The sequence below is a fragment of the Monomorium pharaonis genome, chromosome 1, assembly GCF_013373865.1.
Source record: "Monomorium pharaonis isolate MP-MQ-018 chromosome 1, ASM1337386v2, whole genome shotgun sequence".
In the NCBI taxonomy this organism is placed as follows: Eukaryota; Metazoa; Arthropoda; class Insecta; order Hymenoptera; family Formicidae; genus Monomorium; species Monomorium pharaonis.
Genome location: NC_050467.1, coordinates 13,968,665 through 13,989,264, shown reverse-complemented (window position 1 = coordinate 13,989,264; position 20,600 = coordinate 13,968,665). Strand labels below are relative to the sequence as shown.

The window sequence follows — 20,600 nt, the reverse complement described above, 5'->3', positions numbered from 1 at the left end:
AAGGATGCAATGGGGAAGACGGAGAGAGAGAGAAGGAAAGGCAAGAAGGTAGAAAGAGGCTGGTGGAACGAAGAATGTAGGGTGGTGATTAGACAGGTGAGAAGAGAATTAAGGAGGTGGAGAAAAGGATTAGAGGATAGGAGTAAATATATAGGGCTGAAAAGAGATTACAAAGTTCTATGTGAGAGGAAGAAAGAGGAGAAGAATAGGAAGTGGGAGAAAAAAGCAGAAGAGGCCAGGAATGAGAGTGAAGTGTGGGAGATAGTAAATAAGGATAGGAGAAAGAAAAGGAGGGTCAACGAAGGAATAAGAATGGAGGAGTGGAAAGAGTATTTTATGTGTTTGTTAGGTGGAGTAGAGGCAAGAGTGGTTAGAGGAGAGGAGAGAAAGGATAGAGATGATGGTAGGAGAGAAGAGGAACAGGTTATTAGCAAGGAGGAGGTAAGAAAGGTGGTGAGTAATCTAAAAGTAGGAAAAGCGGGAGGATTAGATGGAATTCCGAATGAGGTATTGAGGTGGGGGGGGAGAAAGGTTAGAGGAGTGGATATGGGGTTTTTTGAATAGGGTATGGAGGGGAGAGGAATGGCCGGAGAATTGGAAAGAAGGAGTAGTTGTACCGATTTTTAAAAAGGGAGAGGGAAAGCAGGTGAAGGAGTATAGGGGAATAACGTTAATGCCCACGCTTTATAAGGTATACGCGAAAATTTTAGCAGAGAGGTTAAATGAGGAGATTGTGGAGAAGGGAATAATCCCAGAAAATCAGGCAGGTTTTAGGAATAAGAGAGGGACAATAGATAATATTTTCGTATTGAAGTACGTAGTAAATAGAAGTGTGGACAAAAAAGAAGGAAAATTAGTACCGTTATTCGTAGATTTGAAGGCAGCATTTGATTCGGTGGATAGAGGGATTTTGATAAAAACGATGAGGAAGAGGGGGATTAGAGAAGGTTTAATAGAGAGAGTAGAATGCTTACTAAGAAAAACGAAGAGTAGAGTTAGGGTTGGGGAGGAGACGGGGGAAGAGTTTTGGACGGGGAGGGGGGTAAGACAGGGTTGTCCACTGAGTCCGTTGTTGTTTAATCTATTGATCTCAGATTTAGAAGAGGTAATGAGGAGGGTCAAGTGGGGAGGAGTGAAGGTGGGAGGTGTGAAGGTGTGTACGTTAGCATATGCGGATGACTTGGTGTTAATAGCGGAAGACGAGGATCAGATGAGAAGTATGTTGGAAAGGCTAGAAAAATACTTGGATGGAAAGAACTTAGTTTTAAATGCAGAGAAGTCGAAAATATTGAGGTTCAAAAAGGGAGGAGGTAGGGAGAGTAGAACTTGGTGGTGGAAAGGAAATAGGATAGAGAAGGTGAAGGAATTTTGCTATCTAGGGTATGTGTTCCAAAAAAATGGGGGGCAAGAAGCGCAGATAAAGGATAGGGTGAGAAGGGCGGCGATGGGTGAGAAGGGCAGTGATGGGTCAGGTTTGGGGGATTGGGAAGAGAAGGTACGGGGGTGATTGGGGAAGGAGGGTGTGGCTATTTGACAGGTTGGTATGGACGGTTATGGGATACGATAAGAGAGGAGATACTAAGGGATAAATTGAGAGGGAAAGTGGGAAGAAGGGCGTGGAAATATGAAAGGAGGTTAGAAGAGGGCGGAGGTAGCGAGTTGGCAAGAAAGTGTTTAGAAGAAATAAAGTTGAGGTGTAGGACAGAAAAAGTAGAGAGTGGCTGAGAAGGGGAGAGAAGGAGTTATTGGGAGGACAGGAGAGGGAGTTTGGAAGAGTTAGGCGAGGAAAGAGAGGAGAATAGAGTAGAAGCGATATTTAGCGATAGAGTAGAAGCGATTATTAAGGAGAAAAAATGCAGAGAGAGGAAAGATGGGAGAGAATTGTAGGTTCGGAATATAATAGGTGGTATAAAATGGTGAAGGAGGTGGGCATACCAGGATACTTGAAAAAAGGGTGGGGAGAGAGCAGGTGGAGGAGAATTATAAGGTGTAGATTGGGTAACGAGATGAGAGGCAATAAATATTGGGAGGAGGAGGAAAAGAAAAGATGTAGATTATGTGGAGGTGGCGTAGAGACGTGGGAGCATGTATGGGAGGAGTGTAGAGATTGGGGTTTAGACAGAGACAGTTGGCAGTAGGTGGTAGGAAGAATTTTAGGGGCAGATGGGGAGGGAGAGAGTTGGATTAGGGAATTGATGAGAGAGAGGGAGGGGATAGAGAGGCGACGATAGCATGAAGAGTGGAAAAATGGTTGATTAATTGAAGGAAGGGCAGAGGAAACGGAAGTCCACAGATAGGCGGTGTGTGTGTGTGCGTAGAAGGACAGGTTGTGGAGGCAGCAGCGGCTGCCAAAGCAACCAGGAATTAGATTTAAGATAGAAATAAGTTAGTTTAAGATAGAATAAGTATGTTGAGATTGTAAACCCCAAGGGGAATTAACAAAGTTCATTATATACAAGGAAAAGAATTGCATTTATCGCTAGAAAGTTCAAGTCGTTGGAAAATCAGTTGACGAGTTTAAACAACGCGCTCAACGACGGGAAATATAATAGAATTAATGCGAACTTGAGATTAAATAGAGGTTAAATAGAGAGATTAAATAACCTTGACGAAGTACCGAATTTAGCACAGTTTTATAAATTCGTGAACGAGGCTGCCTTTCGACTCTGCACGTTAGAGCAGGACAACGCGCGTAGGGGAGAGTCGAGCGGCAAACGCCGCGTGGACTCGCAGCCGTCGGCAACAAAGACGCGGCGCGTCGGGTTGGCTACACGCGCGTTCGTTCTTGATGTATCGAGCGCATGCGTAAAATGTCGGGAAGATTATTTCCTTTATAAGTGCCCCACGTTTGAAAAATTGAGTACAGCGCTGGGACTTTGTACGGAAAAACAAGCTTCGTCGGAACTGCCTTCGCGCGCACGAAGGCACGTGCAATCGCACGCACTGTAGACTTTGTCCGAAATTCCATTACTCACTTTTACACTCGGGAAGGGGAAGCCCAAGCGCGACATGAGAAACCAAACCCGCGACCGTCGTAGCTTTTAAATCAACTCAGGTAAACGCGACAGTGGAGGGCGCCACGCAAACATGACCTGAGTGTTTTTCGCTGAATTCCGTGACGTCATGCTCGAAGTCTCCACTTATGATGAGCGCGGTGGTAAGGGTACGAAACGCGAAGGGTCAATTGATAGCGGCTTGTACGCTGCTGGATACTGCGAACTTTATAACAGAAAAACTGGCGCGTCTATTACAGCTACCTATCCAAGCGTGTACAGTCCCGGTAGGTGCGATTAATGAAATGAGCACTGTATCTAAAAATCGAATTGAAGTTAATTTTCAGTCGTTGCAAGGTAATTACCATCAAAATCTTACTTTCTTAATTATACCAAAAATAGCGGATTTAATACCGGATCAGATGTTCCCTCTCGAATTAGTTCGAATTCCGGCGAACATCCAGCACCCGTAGTTTCACATGCCTCGGCCCGTCGATCTTCTAATTGGCGCCGGATCCACTCTATCGATGCTGAGCATAAGGCAGATTAATCTGTCTCGCGGCAACATTGACTTAATTTTGCAAAAAACGCAATTGGGCTGAGTGATCGCGGGCGGAATACACAGTCGCAATAAAAATCCGCAGACTTTTTGTATGTTAGCAGAATTGTCCGCGCAGTTAAAAAGGTTCTGGAAAATTGAGGATTTGGACAGTACGTCAAATAAATTTTTAGATGACGAGAAATGCGAGGCACATTACGTGAAAAATACCACTCAAAACGCGAACAGGCGTTATATCGTAAGATTACCATTTCGTACAAACGATATGAATTTGGGTTCTTTGCGTTCGCAGGCTCTTCGACGTTTTTACTCTCTTGAGAAGCGACTCAAGACAGATTCTCATATTAACGCGGAATACCACAAGGTTATAAACAAATACATATCGCTTGGTCACATGTCGTTAGTCGAAGATGAACCAAAAGACAATTATTTTTTGTCGCATCACGCGGTAATTAAGGCATCGAGTAGCACTACGAAAGTTTGCACCGTGTTTGACGCCTCCGCGAAAACAGATCGTGGCCTTTCATTCAATGACGCGCTATTGGTCGGATCAATTATACAAAATAAACTTCTCGATTATTTGTTACGCTTTCGTCTACATACGTACGTCGTGACAGAGGATATTGAAAAAATGTATCGTCAACTCCGCGTATTTCATAAGTTACATTGAAATCGCGAGTATTTTTATTCTCGAGCATCTGTTCAAATATCAAGCATCTATTACGAACGTAAACCCGCTGTATCCGAGCCGCGGGAGAAAATTTATAGACCATTAGTGGATAGAGTTAGCGTGAGATTAATTTAAACGCGCTGAGTGCCGCGGCCACGACGAGCGCCTTGTTTCGCCTTGGAGAAGCCGAGCGCAGTCGATGCGCCTGACATCAGAGAACAGCTGGACTTAATGCGGCGGCGCGACAAACTTAGAAATTCCGAAACGCAAAGTGGAGTGTAACGAAGTAAAATAAAGTTCCTTCTATGTGGATAAATTGCTATTGGCTCATCACCTGTCCATATATTCTCGTAATCATCAAGCTTACGAGACACGTGCTTCTGGCTCAGCGCTGAGCCGTTCCAGCGATCTTGAGAGCTAGCGAGATTACAATTGAATCGCCGCTTCGCGCTTATACAAAAGAAAATAAGTAAAATTCTTTTATCTGTTCAATGAGCTATAACATTGTCAAGATATATACACTACTCAAAAAAATTATGGCATCACTAAATTTCGGCCAAAAATTGGCAAAATTTGAAAAAGTATAACTCAGCGAAAAATCATCGTAGGATCATGAACTTTTTTCCAAATTAAAGCCTGAAATCTCTATTTTAAGAAACTATTGTTTAATTTTAGGTATAATGCCTTAGGTATAAATCCCTACCACTGTAAACCCTTAAAATTTGAGGACATGTTTGACATATTGAAAATTGCAAAGTTTGGCGGACTGCACGGATTTCCTAGAATTTTTCTCGCGGTTTCCACTTGCAGGAAAATAAAGTTTGAACTTTTCTCTACAATTTAAAAAAAAAAGTTTCTGCAATTTTTTTCCGCAAAGTTACGGCGTTTCAAAGATACCAGTGCATTTTTGACCTACCGCCAGCATTAGCATTATCCGATGTACACCACGGGGAGGTTGCTGATCGGATTTTGCACATCGTGTGTGTGTGTGTGTGTTTGCGCGCGCGCGCGTGTGTACGTGTGTGTGTGGTGTGTGGATCAGTAGAGATAAGGACCCCATGGTTCGTCACGCCCACGGTATTTAACGACTCCAAACCCTCTCTGCTGTGTGTGTATGTGCGTGTGTGTGTGTGTGTGTGTGTGTGTGTGTGTGTGTGTGCGTGTGTGTGATGTGTGGGTCAGCAAAGATAAGGACCCCATGGTTCGTCACTCCCACGGTATTTAACGACTCCAAACCCTCTCTGCTGTGTGTGTGTGTGCGTGTGTGTGTGTGTGTGTGCGTGCGCGTGTGTGGTGTGTGGGTCAACAGAGATAAGGACCCCATGGTTCGTCACTCCCACGGTATTTAACGACTCCAAACCCTCTCTGCTGTGTGTGTGTGTGTGTGTGTGTGTGTGTGTGTGTGTGTGTGTGTGTGTGTGTGTGTGTGTGTGCGTGCGTGCGTGTGTGGTGTGTGGGTCAGCAGAGATAAGGACCCCATGGTTCGTCACTTCCACGGTATTTAACGTCTCCACGATGCAAAGATAGTGGAAAATAATCCCAAGAATGATCCCAAATGAAATCCGAGGACACATTTTCTAATTTGTCTTTGCATCGTGTTGTACTAAACAAATTACATACTGCTCGGTATTTGTGACGACATACAAAAGGTACATCGCAAGACGAATCGGCGTGAATCAATCTGCTGTTTCTCGGATTTGGGCTCGCTACCGACAAACGGGAGAATTAGAGCCAGCAGAAGGACAAAGACGGAGACGTATGACGACTGCACGTGAAGATCGTGCTATTAGGCATTTTGTAGAGAAAAACCCGGTAACCACAGCTTGCCGAATTGGCGATGCAGTTTTACCGGGACGACAAATTAGTGACCAAACACTGAGGAATCGATTGCACGAGGTGGGTTTGAGATCACGAAGTCGTGTCCGTGTGCCTTCTTTAACAATCACACATCGACGTGCTCGATTAGAGTACGCACAAAGTCACATCGAGTGGACAGAAAGACAATGGGCAAATGTACTCTTTACCGACGAGTCACGATTTTGCCTCTTTGGTAATGATGCACGTGTTCGTGTTTGGCGTTGTCGTGGACAACGTTTTGATTGGACATGCGTTGCTCCTGTTAGGGCATTTAATAATGGCTCAGTAATGGTCTGGGGAGGAATAACGTCAAGGAAACGCACAGATCTTGTCATTATGACACCGCCAGGAGTGACAGCAGCGCGTTATATTGATGAAGTTTTGACACCTCATGTGGTTCTAATGAGCTAACGAATGGGGAGAAATTTTGTCCTTATGCACGACAACGCAAGACCTCACACCGCAGCAGTTACTCGCGAGTTTTTACGAGAAAATGAAATCCAAGTGCTACCACATCCTGCGGTCAGTCCAGATTAAACCCTATAGAGCATATCTGGGACATTATGGGTCGTTATGGTTAAGAAGTTTGGTCTGACCACCAACTAATCTTCAAAATTTATCAGAAGCTCTAATCAGAATTTGGAATGAAATTTCTTAAGAGGAAATTAGAGCATGCATAAACATGCGCACGCGGCTGCGAGAAGTGATCACACGAAGAGGAGATAATACGAGTTTCTAAATTTCTTTTTAGTGCTACAATACGTACATCAATACACACGTACACGCGCGCACGCACGCACACACACACTCACACAGCAGAGAGGGTTTGGAGTCGTTAAATACCGTAGGAATGACAAACCATGGGGTCCTTATCTCTGCTGACCCACACACCACACACACACACACGCACACACACACACACACAGCAGAGAGAGTTTGGAGTCGTTAAATACCGTGGGAGTGACGAACCGTAAGGTCTTTATCTCTGCTGACCCACAACACACACACACACACACAGCAGAGAGGGTTTGGAGTCGTTAAATACCGTGGGAGTGACGAACCATGGGGTCCTTATCTCTGCTGACCCACACACCACACACACACACACACACACACACACACACACAGCAGAGAGGATTTGGAGTCGTTAAATACCGTGGGAGTGACGAACCATGGAGTCCTTATCTCTGCTGACCCACACATCACATACACACGCACACACACACACAGCAGATAGGGTTTGGAGTTGTTAAATACCGTGAGAGTGACGAACCATGGGGTCCTTATCTCTGCTGACCCACACACCACACACACACGTACACACGCGCACACACACACACACACACACACACGATGTGCAAAATCCGATGAGCAACCTCCCCGTGGTGTACATTGAATAATGCTAATGCTGGCGGTAAATCAAAAATGCACTAGTATCTTTGAAACGCCGTAACTTCGCGGAAAAAAATTGCAAAAACTTTTTTTTAAATTGTAGTTAAAAGTTCAAACTTTATTTCCCTGCAAGTGGAAACCGCGAGAAAAATTCTAGGAAATCCGTGCAGTCCGCCAACTTTACAATTTTCAATATGTCAAACATGTCCTCAAATTTTAAGGGTTTACAGTGGTAGGGATGCATTATACCTAAAATTGAACAATAGTTTCTTAAAGTAGAGATTTCAGGCTTTAATTTGGAAAAAAGTTCTTGATCCTACGATAATTTTTCGCTAAGTTATACTTTTTCAAATTTTGCCAATTTTTGGCCGAAATTTAGTGATGCTATAATTTTTTTAAGTAATGTATTATCAAACGGGTTATTTATAACTAACTTAAACTTATTGACTTTATTTTCAAAATAATTATATATGCGGTAATAATAAAAAAGGAATAGGAGATGCTATTACTGCATCTGCGCTTAAATAACGCGTTGAAATAACAAAATTAATTTCGTGGTGTTTTTCAGCACCTTTCTGATAAATAATAACAAACTAAATATTTAAAATAACGAAATAGAATGTTATAACTTTTTCACGCGCTTTTCGTGTGATTTTTGCAAATATTAATGTTTAACCTTTGTTTCCGCGCTCGTTTAACCGTTCTAACCTCACGGATGACTGCTGCGTTTCCGAACGCTCGCTGCCGCTGTTCGCTGTTTTGGCCGCTACATTCTGGTTGTCCTGTTGGTTGCACGTGGATGGCGTTGGCGTTAACTCCTCTCCATCACCTTCTGGAGGCGGTTTCAAGGTTAGATTAAGTTGCGACCCGGGGGTTTACTTAACCCGGAGGAATTGCGTGCGGCAGCAACAGCCGGGATGCCGACCGTTTCGTTGAGCAGGGTCGTCGTCAAACCCGGCAGTGATGGAGGAGTGGGTAGTCTACCCTCCACTCCGGAACTACCTAGGAGAACTGGTTCCCAACGATTGGGAAGTCCTCGAAAGTGCGGGCGGGACATCGCGAGACCTCGCTCAATTCGACACCGCGAACAAAGAAGGGGACGCCGCCCATTCGCCGCCCCCCGAGCTGACACCTCGGGACATGAGAATCTGCGCTTAGGTGGGGACCGTTGCACCGGTTAGTCCGGGGACGTCTGCCCCTTTGGGGGTGGGCCTCCCGGGGGGCTTGGACGTGGCAGATGTGGAGCCTGAATCCCAGACTGGTGGCCGCAGGCCTCCCTCGCTCGGGGGGACCCAGCGGGTCGAGACGGTGAACGTCGACGCATTCGTCTCCACCGTCGACATGGTGTCCGGCCCGGGATCGGCCACGCTGAAGAGGAAGTGTGGCCGTCCTGAGACCGCGGGTGAATATCGGCGCAAATGCGCACGAGAGGCCGAGGAGACGGCCAGGGACGAGGAGCGGAGAGAGGCGGAGATCACGGACCCCTCCGTTCCTCCTCCCGAGCTGAGTAAAAAAGCAAGGGAGGAGCGGGCCAGGGCCACTATGGGACGTTTGACCTGTTTTTTGGCCAAAAATGTCAAAAATCAAAGTAAAATTCCGTAACATTTATAAACTCTAAAAGCTTCAACAAACATTAATAACACATGAAAAAAATTTTGAGACAATTTGTTCTACGCAAAGTTTTTTTTTCTTGCATTTTATATTCAAACTATGCTAAATTGTATATGAAATTAATCAAAAAATCTCTTCTCTTTAGTATTTTTTCTCTCTTTAAATATTAAAGATTTATCCACCATTGTTTTAAATAATTTTTAGCACAACTTAATACTTAAAAAAAATAATAATAAATTAAACTTTAACTATTTTGGATTAAAATACCATCTACTTGAAGTAAAAAAAAACAATAATTTAATCATTTTCTAATTTTTAAAAGACCAGAACTTTCGGGCTACAGGCGATAACAAGACAAATTTGGATTTAAATGTTAAGTAAGATACTACTCTTCTCAAAACCGTTTTAAAAATTTGCTCTTAGGCACCACTTCGTGAGATATGATTTTTATAAGCAGGGACAATTTTAAAATTTGCAGTCGCGCGACTGCCCAATTCTGCAAGTTCATGATTATAGTCAAAAATATTTATTCTAGGATTTTTGAGGTCGTTGAATCTGAATTTTAAATCAAAATTATTAAAATTATGAAAAATTAAATTCAAAATGGCGGATTCAATATGGTGGCCAAAAATTTTAAAAATTATTTGTTTTGATTTTAGAGGAGATAATCACTAAATCTGACATCAAAAATTTTAATTGAAAATGGCAGATATAATATACCATACTAAATCAATGTAAAAAGCATATATGGAAGAAATGCAATTTACATTATTTATATAATGTAAATATGTGGGTATTTCATGCATTCCTATAAGATCTTCGGTAAACGGCTAAACAGCTCACTCGTCATGATTTCTAAATAGAGGGTAAGGAAGAGCTCCAGTGCTGTAAATAAACCCTTACTCAATGAAATTTAGGATGAACGGGCAGCACTGAGGGGAATAGATAATAATACTTACATGGATAAAAATACTAATGATGACTTGGAACCTGGAGCGGATAACTCCCACGACTTGAGTAGAACAGGCCATCAGGTTCTTCCATCAGAAGTTGTAAATTTATTAGTCAAAAATGATACAGACGATAATAAATCAGATAATGAAAATATTTCAGATCAAAGTGCTAGTCAAACCAAAGATGAAGAATACAACTTTTGAGCTAGAAAATATATTTCACTTGGATAATCTTTATTTTGAATTTGAAGATTTAAAAATTAATTATATCAATCTTTTATTAACTAATGTTTTATTATTGGTTGTTTGTTAAAAATATGTTGATTTTTAAAAATTAATGTCCGCTATATTGGTCCGCCATTTTGAATTTTGGAATTCTGATATCATATTTGGATTTAGCGACCCAAAAAAAGCATAGGATACTTAGGTTTATAAAAATATGTTGATTTTTTAAAATTAATGTCCGCTATATTGAATCCGCCATTTTGAATTTTGGAATTCTGATATCATATTCAGATTTAGCAACCCAAAAAACCATACGATACTTAGTTTTATGAAAATATATTGATTTCTTTAAATTAATGTCTGCAATATTGGATCCGTCATTTTGAATTTTGGAATTCTGATATCATATTCGGATTCAGTAACCCAAAAAACCCCTATATATATATATAAACAAAAGCTTATAAAAACCAGTCTTTGTAATTTTGGCCAAAAAACAGGTCAAACGTCCCATAGTGGCAGGGCCAGAGAGGAGTGCGGCTTGGCCTCCATGGTGGAGCTGGGCGGCAGGGTCCAAGAACATTTGGACGTCTTGCATAAGGCCCTGAGCTGCTCCACCAATTTGAAGGGTACCATCAAGGGAGCCGCCCGTGATAGTATTAAAGGTTTAAGGAAGGCGGCCAGGTCCCTCACCATCAGGGCCCAGGCCGTGATCGAGGGCACCTACGAGAGGGAAACCAATGACCTCAGGAGTCAGGTAGTTAACTAGAGGGCGGAGGTCGCCGCCTTGAAGGAGCGATTGAGGACGGAGGGTGGCGCAACAAGATCTGCTTCCTCCACCCAGACGGCGTCGCCTGAGCTGGACGGGGTGTTCCTCCGATGGTCCGAGTAAAAAGAGGCGAAGGCGGAGGGCTGCGCAAAGGGTTCGGTCCTCCTTCCTCTTTTCCAAATCAGAGCTCCCGTGGCCTCACTCACTATTGGAGGGGCCGGGAGTGGCGGGGGGCCGTGTCCACCGCGGCCGGCGGGCGGGCCCTCTCGAGGGTGTCCCCTGCCCGGGCTGTGGCGACTGGGGGGGTTGAGACCGGGACTGTCCCCACGGTCCCCCGTTTCCACGGGAGGGATTAAGAGACCGCCGATTCGCGGGGTGTCGACGGTGATAAACGATCGGCCGTGCGGCGAGCCGGCCGATCCTGAAGGCAGCTTGACCTATCGACGCGTGACAGCGCTTATTGAGCAGCTGCTCGATGCCAGGCAGCGTCTGAGCTGCGGTGAGGCCCTCGACTTCGAAGGCATGGCCGAGGCATTGATGAGCCGAGTGGACTTGGGTGCGCCAACTCATGGCCCCCGACCTGAACGCCTACCCGCCTCCTCTTCCAAATACTGGGCCTAGGGACCCGACTCTGGGAAGGTGGGAAAAGGGAGCCTCCGAAAACCGGGGCGCAAGGAGGAGGAAGAGGAGGAAGAGAGGAGCCAGGGGCGATATAACAGGAATTTCGGGGGTCGGCGGCATCGTTCCGCCTTCGCGACCCCATCCGCCTGTCCCTAGGGCGACTCGGACGCGGCCGGTGCCGTCTGCTGGCGCCCGGAACGATCGCGACCTGAGCCCGCGTTCGCGACGCGCGGCGGCTGGCGCGGGGAGTCTTACCGGGAGGCCGGCGCCGGGTGCGGGGCGCCCCCCTTACCGTTGAGAGACCCACTCCTTTGGTCAAAGGTGATCGGGCGGCGGGAGCGACGAGAGAAAGGAAGAGCCAACAGGGGGAGAGTGCTGTTCCATCCCCTTCTCCCCGGAGGATCGAGGCAACAGCCGCCTCAACGGGGGACTGGAGAGGCTCCCGGGGGCACGAAGCCCTCCAAAAAGAGGAAGGTTTTCAGGTCGGCTGTGGTGACTATTACCTGCCGAGATGGCGGGTACGCCCGGGTCATGGCTGAGGCCAAGAAGTCAAGCTTGCCGACCTGGGAATCAAGGGTCTAAAGACCAAAAAGGCGCAGACTATTACAGGAGGCGCTGACCGGTTGGAGCGACGTCAAGGTCGCTCTGCTGGTCAAAATGGCGGAATTGCGAGTGCGGGACCTCGACAACTCCGCCACTGCGGAGGAGATCTCGGCCGCTATTCGCGACGTGGGGGGATGCTCCGAGATGGAGACCAGGGTGGGCGCCGTTAGGAGGGCCTCCGACAGCCTCGACACCGCCTGGGTCCGTTGCCCTGTGACGGCAGCCAATAAGATCGTCGCAGCGGGCAGGCTGGCGATCGACTGGTCAATCTGCCGTGTACAACTGCTCGCCGCGAGGCTCTTCTAGTGCTACAAGTACACATGAAGCGGGGGCACGTGGGGCTGCGCTGCCCCAACCGGGACGTAGACCGCACCGGACTTTGTTACCGGTGCGGCCAGCCGGGTCATAGGGCTGCGTCCTGCATCGACCGGTTCAGGTGTCCGCTCTGCGCCGACAGGGGGTAGAAGGCGGACCACCGGGTGGGTGGACTGGCCTGCAACGTCCCCCATCAGGAGGTAGGAATGGGGGAATGAGGAGCGGACCACTAGCGTCGCCGGCCGCGGCACCGGCGGCCGACGTGGCTCCTCACCCCGCCGTAACGGACGCAGTTTCTCACGTCGCGGACGACGTGGCGAAGGAGGCGCCAAAAAAGAAGAGGCCCCGCCGCGAGCTCAAGAGTCTCAATCCGGCTCCTCGGGGCAAGGAGGCCCCGATGGAGACCGAGGGAGAGAGGGCCAGGCGATGCCCTGCGCCGCGGATTTTCCTGCTGGCCACGGTCGCAGAGCGGCCTACTGGTGGTGCCGGGAAATCGCCCAACTTCGGGCAAACGCGCGCAGGGCCCTGCAGAGGGTCCGCCGCTGACACGAGCCCGTTGCCCTGCTAGGCAAGGCGGGCCCAGGTGGAATACCGCCACGCGCGCGCCGCTCTCAGGGTGGCCATCAGGACGGCGAAGGCCAGGGTCTGGGAGGAGCTGCTCATCTCCCTCGAGGTGGATCCGTGGGGGCGCCCGTATAGAGCGGCTATGAGAAAGCTTAGGCGGCGGGCCCCTTCCGTTGACGGAGACCTTGAAGCCGGTTGGTTAGTTGGGTGGTGAGCTCCCTTTTCCCGGATGGGGGAGGAGCGCCGCCACCGGCCGGCTTTCCTCCGTCGTGCCTCGATCACCGTGGAGACGATACCGATGACGAGGAGGTACGGGACGTCGACGCCGGGGGGCTCCTCTGGGCACTCAGGAAAATGGGCGCCGGTCGCAAGACGCCCGGCCTGGATGGGGTCCCCGGACGGATTCTGGCCCTGGCCATTTGGTCCGGATGGGACCGTCGCGTAACGCGACTGTACTCCGCCTGTCTTTAAGTCGGCCGCTTCGCTCCAGTCTGGAAGGAAGCCAAATTGGTGCTCTTTCCCAAAGAGGACAAGGAGGGCGAGACGCCCTCCGCGTATAGGCCAATTTGTCTGCTGGACGAGGCCGGCAAGCTGTTCGAGAGGATAATTGCCGGCCAAGTCAACCAGCATCTGAACGGGGATGGTCCGCAGCTCCACCAAGAGCAGTTCGGTTTCCGCGAGGGCAGATCGACGATCGATGCGATTCTGCGCGTCCGTGCCCTCGCGGGAAAGACGGTGGAGCGGGGCGGGGTGGCGATGGGTGTCGCGTTGGACAGCGGTCAAGAGGTGCCCGCGTATCTGCGACGGGTCGTAGCGGACTATCTCCGCGGCAGGCAATTGGCCTATCAAGACCAGAACGGTGTCCTGGTACGGAGGGCCGTGCACCGGGGTATCCCACAGGGGTCCGTGTTGGGGCCCCTGCTGTAGAACCTCGGGTACGACACGGTCCCTCAAACTGCCCCCCCCCGGCTGTGGTGTCGTCTGCTACGCCGACGACACCATCGTGGTGACCGGGGGGTCCTACTGGAGAGAAACAAGAAGGACGGCAGAGCAGGCCGTACAGCGAGTCTTGCGCGCTATCGAGGGTCTGGGCCTTGAGGTGGCGAGGAGAAAGATGGAGGCCCTATACTTCCACCGGGCCTCCGTCAGAGGTGGTCCCCCGCCAACCGAGAGGTTTGCGACTTAAATGGTGTGCAATTAAACGGTGTGCAATTGAACGGTGCGCAATGGAACGTTGTGCAACTGAACGGTGCGCCACTGAACGGTGCGCAATCGAACGGTGCGCAATCGAACTGTGTCCAATCGAACTGTGTCCAATCGAACTGTGTGCAATCGAACGTTATCCAATCGAACGGTGTCCAATCAAACGGTGTCCAATGGAACTGTGTCCAAACGAACTGTGCGCAATTGAACGGTGCGCAATTGAACGATGTGCAACGTTTCGTGTCTAATAGCACAGTGGGCAATTGCAACGTGTCCAATTGTACTGTGCGCCAATAAAGGCCTCTCGATCGAAATCTTGCCGCACGGGCGCAGGCCCGCGTATACGAGCGGATGCGGCAGATCCGGGAGGGGGGCGGGATAGTGACGGACAGGGTCCGTCGTTTATTGAGGCTCCAGGCCCGGCGGTCGTTGGTCGAGGAGTGGTGCGCGCGCCTCGAGGATCCGAAGTGCGCGGATCAGTGGACCGTCGGAGCTCTGGCCCCGGTGTTGGCGGACTGGCTGGATCGGGGTTGGGGCAGGGTGTCCTTCCGGATGGCACAAATGTTCACCGGACATGGGTGTTTCGGTGATTTCTTGTGCCGAATCCGGAAGGAGGACACGGTTCACTGCCACCACTGTGAGAACGAGGAGGAGGCGGACACCCCACTTCACACGCTGGCCACGTGCCTGGCGTGGAAGAGGGAGCGCGGTGTCCTGAGGGCCAAATTGAGGCCCGGCGAGGACTTGTCCCTCGGCACGCTGGTGTGAGCGATGTTGAGGGACGATTCCACGTGGGAGGTGGCCTTCTCCTTCTGCGAGACAGTAATGTCGCGGAAGGAGGCCGAGAGGATAAGAAGGAGAGGGGGGACCTCGCGGATCCCCCCTCCGGACACAGGAAAGGCTGGTGCAAGGGGTGCACCTCTCCCTCGCCGGCGTCGCCGTCGCCCGCCAGACTCGGTGGGCAAGGACCGCGACCGGGCGCCCCCACCCCCCCGGCCGCCGCTACGACGGCCCCGCTCGGGCCTCTGGGGGACCGCGGGGGGCAACAGAGGACGCCCCCCGGATGACGGCGACGGGAGGAGGAGTCGCGAGCGCGCGTCGGCCTCGGGTTGAGTGCGAAGTCGGCGCGCGCGAACGGGAAGGATAGCCTGGTCCGTGGGAGGACCGGGAAAACGGGCCAATAGTCACGGCCCTTTCTCCCCCCTCCTGGACCAGCATGGTAACATTCGCCCGCCGCACAGGTGTGCCGCGGGTCGCCGCTGGGGGATCGGGGTTGCCCGGGGCGACGCCCGCCTCTGCCCCCGACTTTCCCGGCGCGCAAAATGCCCGGGGGACGGAACATCGGTCCCCCGTCTCTCTCCCCCCTCCGCGCGTTGTGTGGACAAGGGAGGAGAGGGTAAAAGTGATGGCCGGGAAGAGACTAAAACGGTGACGGGAGGGGACTCTCTCTAGCCGGAGATGTCCGCTCCGTCCCCCGGAGCGATGCGCGCCGCCGCTATGACGCACCAGCGCGGGGGGGAACCCACCGGCAGTTATGCTGGATAGTGATTCCCGGTGGGTCCCCCATATCGTGCTGTAAAGGCCAACCGAGGTGGGTTTAGTGGGTAGTACGGGTATTGCACGTGAGTGGGAAGGATTAGCCTCCCACTCACAAACCCGTAAGTTCCACATAACCCTCGCCCGAGAGTCATCGGTGGCGAGGGTATGCGTAAATGCATTCTCACCTCGTTAAAAAAAAAGGGTGTCCTTCCGGATGGCGTAGGTCCTCAGCGGACACGGATGTTTCGGGGAGTTTCTGTGCCGAATCCGAAAGGAAATCACAACTCGTTGCCACCACTGCACGGAGGACGTGGGAGAGAAAGGGGACACCGCGCTGGCCGTGTGTCCTGGGAGCGCGAGCGTGGTGCCCTAAGGGCAAAGCTGAAGCCCGGCGAGGACTTGTCCCTTGGCACGCTCGTCAAGGCTATTCTGAGAGACGAATTTGCTTGGAAGGTGGCCTTTTCCTTCTGCGAGAGCGTCATGTCGCGGAAGGAGGAGGCCGAGAAAATAAGGAGAGGTGAGGGTGGCCCTCGCGGGTCCCCTCCACCGGATATTGGGGTCGTCGGCACGGGGGTGCGCCCCCCCCCCCGCAGACATCGCGGCCGTCCCCTGAATCGGGACGAAGACCGTAACCAGGCACTTATGCCCCCGTCTCCCCGGCCGCCGTCGCGACCTCGCGCAAACCGACGGTGCGCGGCGGGAAATTGTCGGGGGCGCCCTCCGAAGAGTAGGAGACGAGAGGTCGCACCTGCCGTGCGCGACGAAAATGCGAGCGAGGAGTCTGGCCCAGGAGAACCATCGGGATTGACCGATTAATGCAGCTCCCTCCTCCTGGGCTTATATATATATATATATATATATATCTATTGTGACATGACAGCCGCAGGCTGCTGTCCGTCACAAGGGCCTCATTGGCCCTTACGCGTTAACATCACGCGGGTCCTGCGTCCTCATGCTCGGGAGCGTTCGCAAAAGTGTGTTTTTGGGTGTGACGTCCCGTGTGTAGTCCGTTCATTAACTATTAAGATTCTTGCGAGCGCTGCCTTGCGAATGCGGCGGAAATCGGTGGCCACAGCGACCTATCTTGTAATTTTTGGACGTCTCGTCTCGTCGGAGAATCTTCCCGGAGGTCGCAGAGTAAGTGGACATCGAGGGAGTAACGGAGACCCTTTTTGAGCGGGGGTCCGCAGGTTATTAATACCGCCCTTATCTTGCCTATAATTTCTATCTTGTGAGAATCCCGATACTGCCGCCGAGTCACGCTTTCAGGATCCAGCAAAGGCGCGCGAAGCCGTCATCCCGACGGGGCGACTGCAGACCCGATCCCGCATAAATTCTGACGGAGATCGCGACAGCTTATAATCAGTGAACGCCCTCGTCGAGGAGGAGGTAACGCCCTGGTAGCGGAGGATGCGCCCGGCAAGGAGAGAAGAATCTGCCGCAGAAGAAAGCGCCAAAATTCTCGTGCACAGGGCCCAACAGTATCGACCACCGCGCTTGGATTGATCAGCCAGCGACGGCGTGCACGCCGCGCGTTGCGCAAAAATCTATTTCGGAAAACCGCGGCTAATAAGGGCGTATTGGAAACAAGGTGGGGCGCGTCGCCGAGCGGCCCCCGCAGGATCCAGGATCCCGCACTCGAGCTGTGGACGTTGTATTGTCTTGTGTGTGCGATCCAGATCCCGAGCTGAGATATCATGTAAGAGGACGCAGGAGCCGGAAACCTCCCGGACGATCCGGACGAGGCTGAGACGAAGGAGCCGGCTTGGTGAGACGAGCGTCACAAATTGTAAAGCCACTGATTTTGCGATTGGGCGACTCACAATAGAGTCACAAATTTATTATGATCTTGTAGTCATTAGATTAAAGTCGCGAATTTATTACGCTCTTGTAGTATTGGATTAGAGTCACGAATTCGTTACGATCTTGTGGTCATTAGACTAGAGTCACGAATTTATTAGAGTATCGTTGTTTCGCCCGATCGCGCCCGCCCGCGTGAGTTCGCTCCGTGCTGTTCGTGTCGTGTTATAATTGCGTTGCGTGTGCGTCCCAATCCGCAGCCGAGTCAATTGTATCTTCGTCTTGTAATCGTATCGCGATTTGTTGTCGTTAATTGTACTGTGAATTGTCGCGCATTTATAACGTAGTAAAATTCGATTTACTTTATCGCATTTATATCGCGAGTCCTTTTGCAATTGCGCTCTTGTAAAATTTTATGTAATTGTCCTGTACCGCCTCGTTGGCAAGCGAATAATAATTATCGTGCATATTGCTCGCGAGATCCTCTAACGTGCGGAAGAGCACGAGTCCGTCGCGTGCCGCGCGGGCTCGGAGTTACTGTTGATCCCGTTTGCCCTTGGCGAAGCCGCTATCCTATCGGGAGTTTGGCGTCCCCCAATGACGCTGGATAGAGCGTAGGCAAGTCAGAGAATTCCGCGTACGCAGAATAACCCGTTCGTTGATTATCCCGCATTTGCAACACTTAATTCCAAGCGGTCGTCTGCTTGTAACGCGCGCGAACCACCATCGTCGCTCAACAGAGCTGTATACTCTTGTATCGTCTACTGTTAAATATATTTGTTAATCTTACTGTTACATTTACGTGTCTTAATAGTTCTCTCGCCTTCCCGATTCCATCCGTCCGCGTCGAACCTCCCCCTCTGCCATTTTAGGGCTGAGTAGCTGGCTATCAGAGCCGCTAACGCCCCGATCGTCTACGAGGCTTGTTCTTTTCGCGATTTTTTAAGTTAATTTGAGTGCAATCTCCCGCAAATTACGAGAAGAGTGGTACGCTTAACGTACCTGGCGCCCAACCGAATATTTGTGTATAAAACCTTGCGAGAAACGCCTCGACACTCGGGCGGCTCAGGGCCGCGACCAGGGACGGAGGCGAAGTTGGTCGTCGCTCGCGAGTACGGTTACACCATATATATATATATATATGTATCCACATATGTCCGCTGGGGGGCCCGGCCCTAGAGACGGCGCGGATGCCCCCCCCCCCGCTCCTCCTTTGGGAGACGCAATGCGGGCCGTCGAGGAATGGCAGTTTGCTTGGGGCATTGTTTGCTCCCGTCCTCCATCCTTCCGACAAGTGAGATAAACTCGGGGGGGGGGGGGGTAACATCACCCCCCTGCCCCTCTCCTCTATCGTCGGGAGAGAGAAAGAGGGGGAGCGGTGGTGGCGGGGGAGAAAGAAACGACCTCTCTCCTGCTCCGCAAGAGATAGGCCGTGCAGGTCCGATTATAAACGGACCGACCGGGGGACGGGACTCCAGCACACCTGTTCCTTACCCTCGGCGTGAGGCGCGCTGCCGATCACAAGGCGCGTGAGCGTGGGGGGGGGGGCCACCGGCAGTTATGCTGAAAAGTGATTTCCAGGGGGCCCTCCGTAGCACGCAGATCCGGCCATTCGAGGTGGGTTTAATGGGTAGGACGAGTCTTGCACGCGTGAGTGGAAAGGCCTTCGGTGGCTGAGATTCTAAAGTTGATCTTCCCGAGAAACGTCTCGGTTTTATACGGCGTCGAACCGCCGCATGTAGTTTCGCCGCTTCCGCCAATCAGCACTCGCACCGTCTCGCTCCTCGGATCCCGTCCAATCAGCGTGCGCGGTCGCTCCCGGCATTGCCTCGGCTCGTCTCGCTTGCTGCGGCCAATCAGCGCTCGAGGTGACAGTCGCCGTTCACGTCGCCCCTCCACTGGCCGATCGTCCGATCCCGTCATTCGAGATTTCGCGCTCACAGCATGCAACATAAGGTGCACTTTCGCGTGCCACCACAATGCACTCTTTCCCTTACTGAGATTTTATTCAGGGATGCTCTCATTCATTTAAAGCTAACCTTAATGCTAATTTTAATTATAAAATTGTTATCCACATGCAGAAAGCATATAATAAAAGAAATGTAGAAAATAAATGCAAAATGACTACAATTAATAAAATCAAGGAATATTCCCGCAGCTGTTTCTGCAGTTCGCACATAATTAACTTAAATAATATAATAGAAGGTAAAACTTTAATTCTTCTTTTTTCTTTTCAAAACTAACTTGTGCTTGAAAATATATGTAACGATTATAATTAAACGCTAGAACTATATATACTAAATTTTCTAATTTAACACACAAAAGGATATATATATTTATATAAAAGAAAACTTGACGCAAAATAACTTTGCTATCAAATGTGTTGTTGTAAAGCATTAAATGAAATAATAAAATTTTAATAATAATAAGAAAATATATATGACTTAATATGTCAAAATCTCTCGACTCTGCTTCGCTTGCACGATTTATTCAAATAACTAAAATTAAATAAATCAATTTTCTGATAATCAAAATAAAAATAATAACAAAATATCACGGACTTTACTCCCGCTTGGAGTTACATGCAAAACGCTATTTATTTTACGTCTCGCATGTCATCTATTCTATATAACTTTACTGTCGATGCTCTCGTGCCCGTTCGTGTCTTCCTCGGGGTCATCTGGACTGCCAGAGTCTCGTCCGCTTGCCTAGCTCCGCTCGTTGATGGAGTCGGCTGAATCTCGCTACGGGGTTGCCATACCGTCGGTTTCAAGGTTAGGTTAGGTTAATCGTCGGGGTGGCGATTGCTGTGTCTTTGGACATAAGCAACGCATTCAACACCCTGCCTTGGGACAAGATTGGAAAGGCGCTTCGATATCACGGGGTACCTCCCTATCTAGAGCGGGTGATCGGGGACTACCTCAGTCGC

At 50.0% G+C, this 20,600-nt stretch overlaps 1 protein-coding gene across 1 annotated transcript; it reads left to right on the top strand.

The window, feature by feature from the left end:
• The first annotated feature begins 14,683 nt into the window (after positions 1 to 14,683).
• On the top strand, positions 14,684 to 15,100 carry LOC118646487. The gene has a single exon (XM_036289493.1). It carries the CDS (start codon positions 14,684 to 14,686, stop codon positions 15,098 to 15,100), a length of 417 nt encoding a protein of 138 aa, XP_036145386.1.
• The last annotated feature ends 5,500 nt before the right edge of the window (positions 15,101 to 20,600 follow it).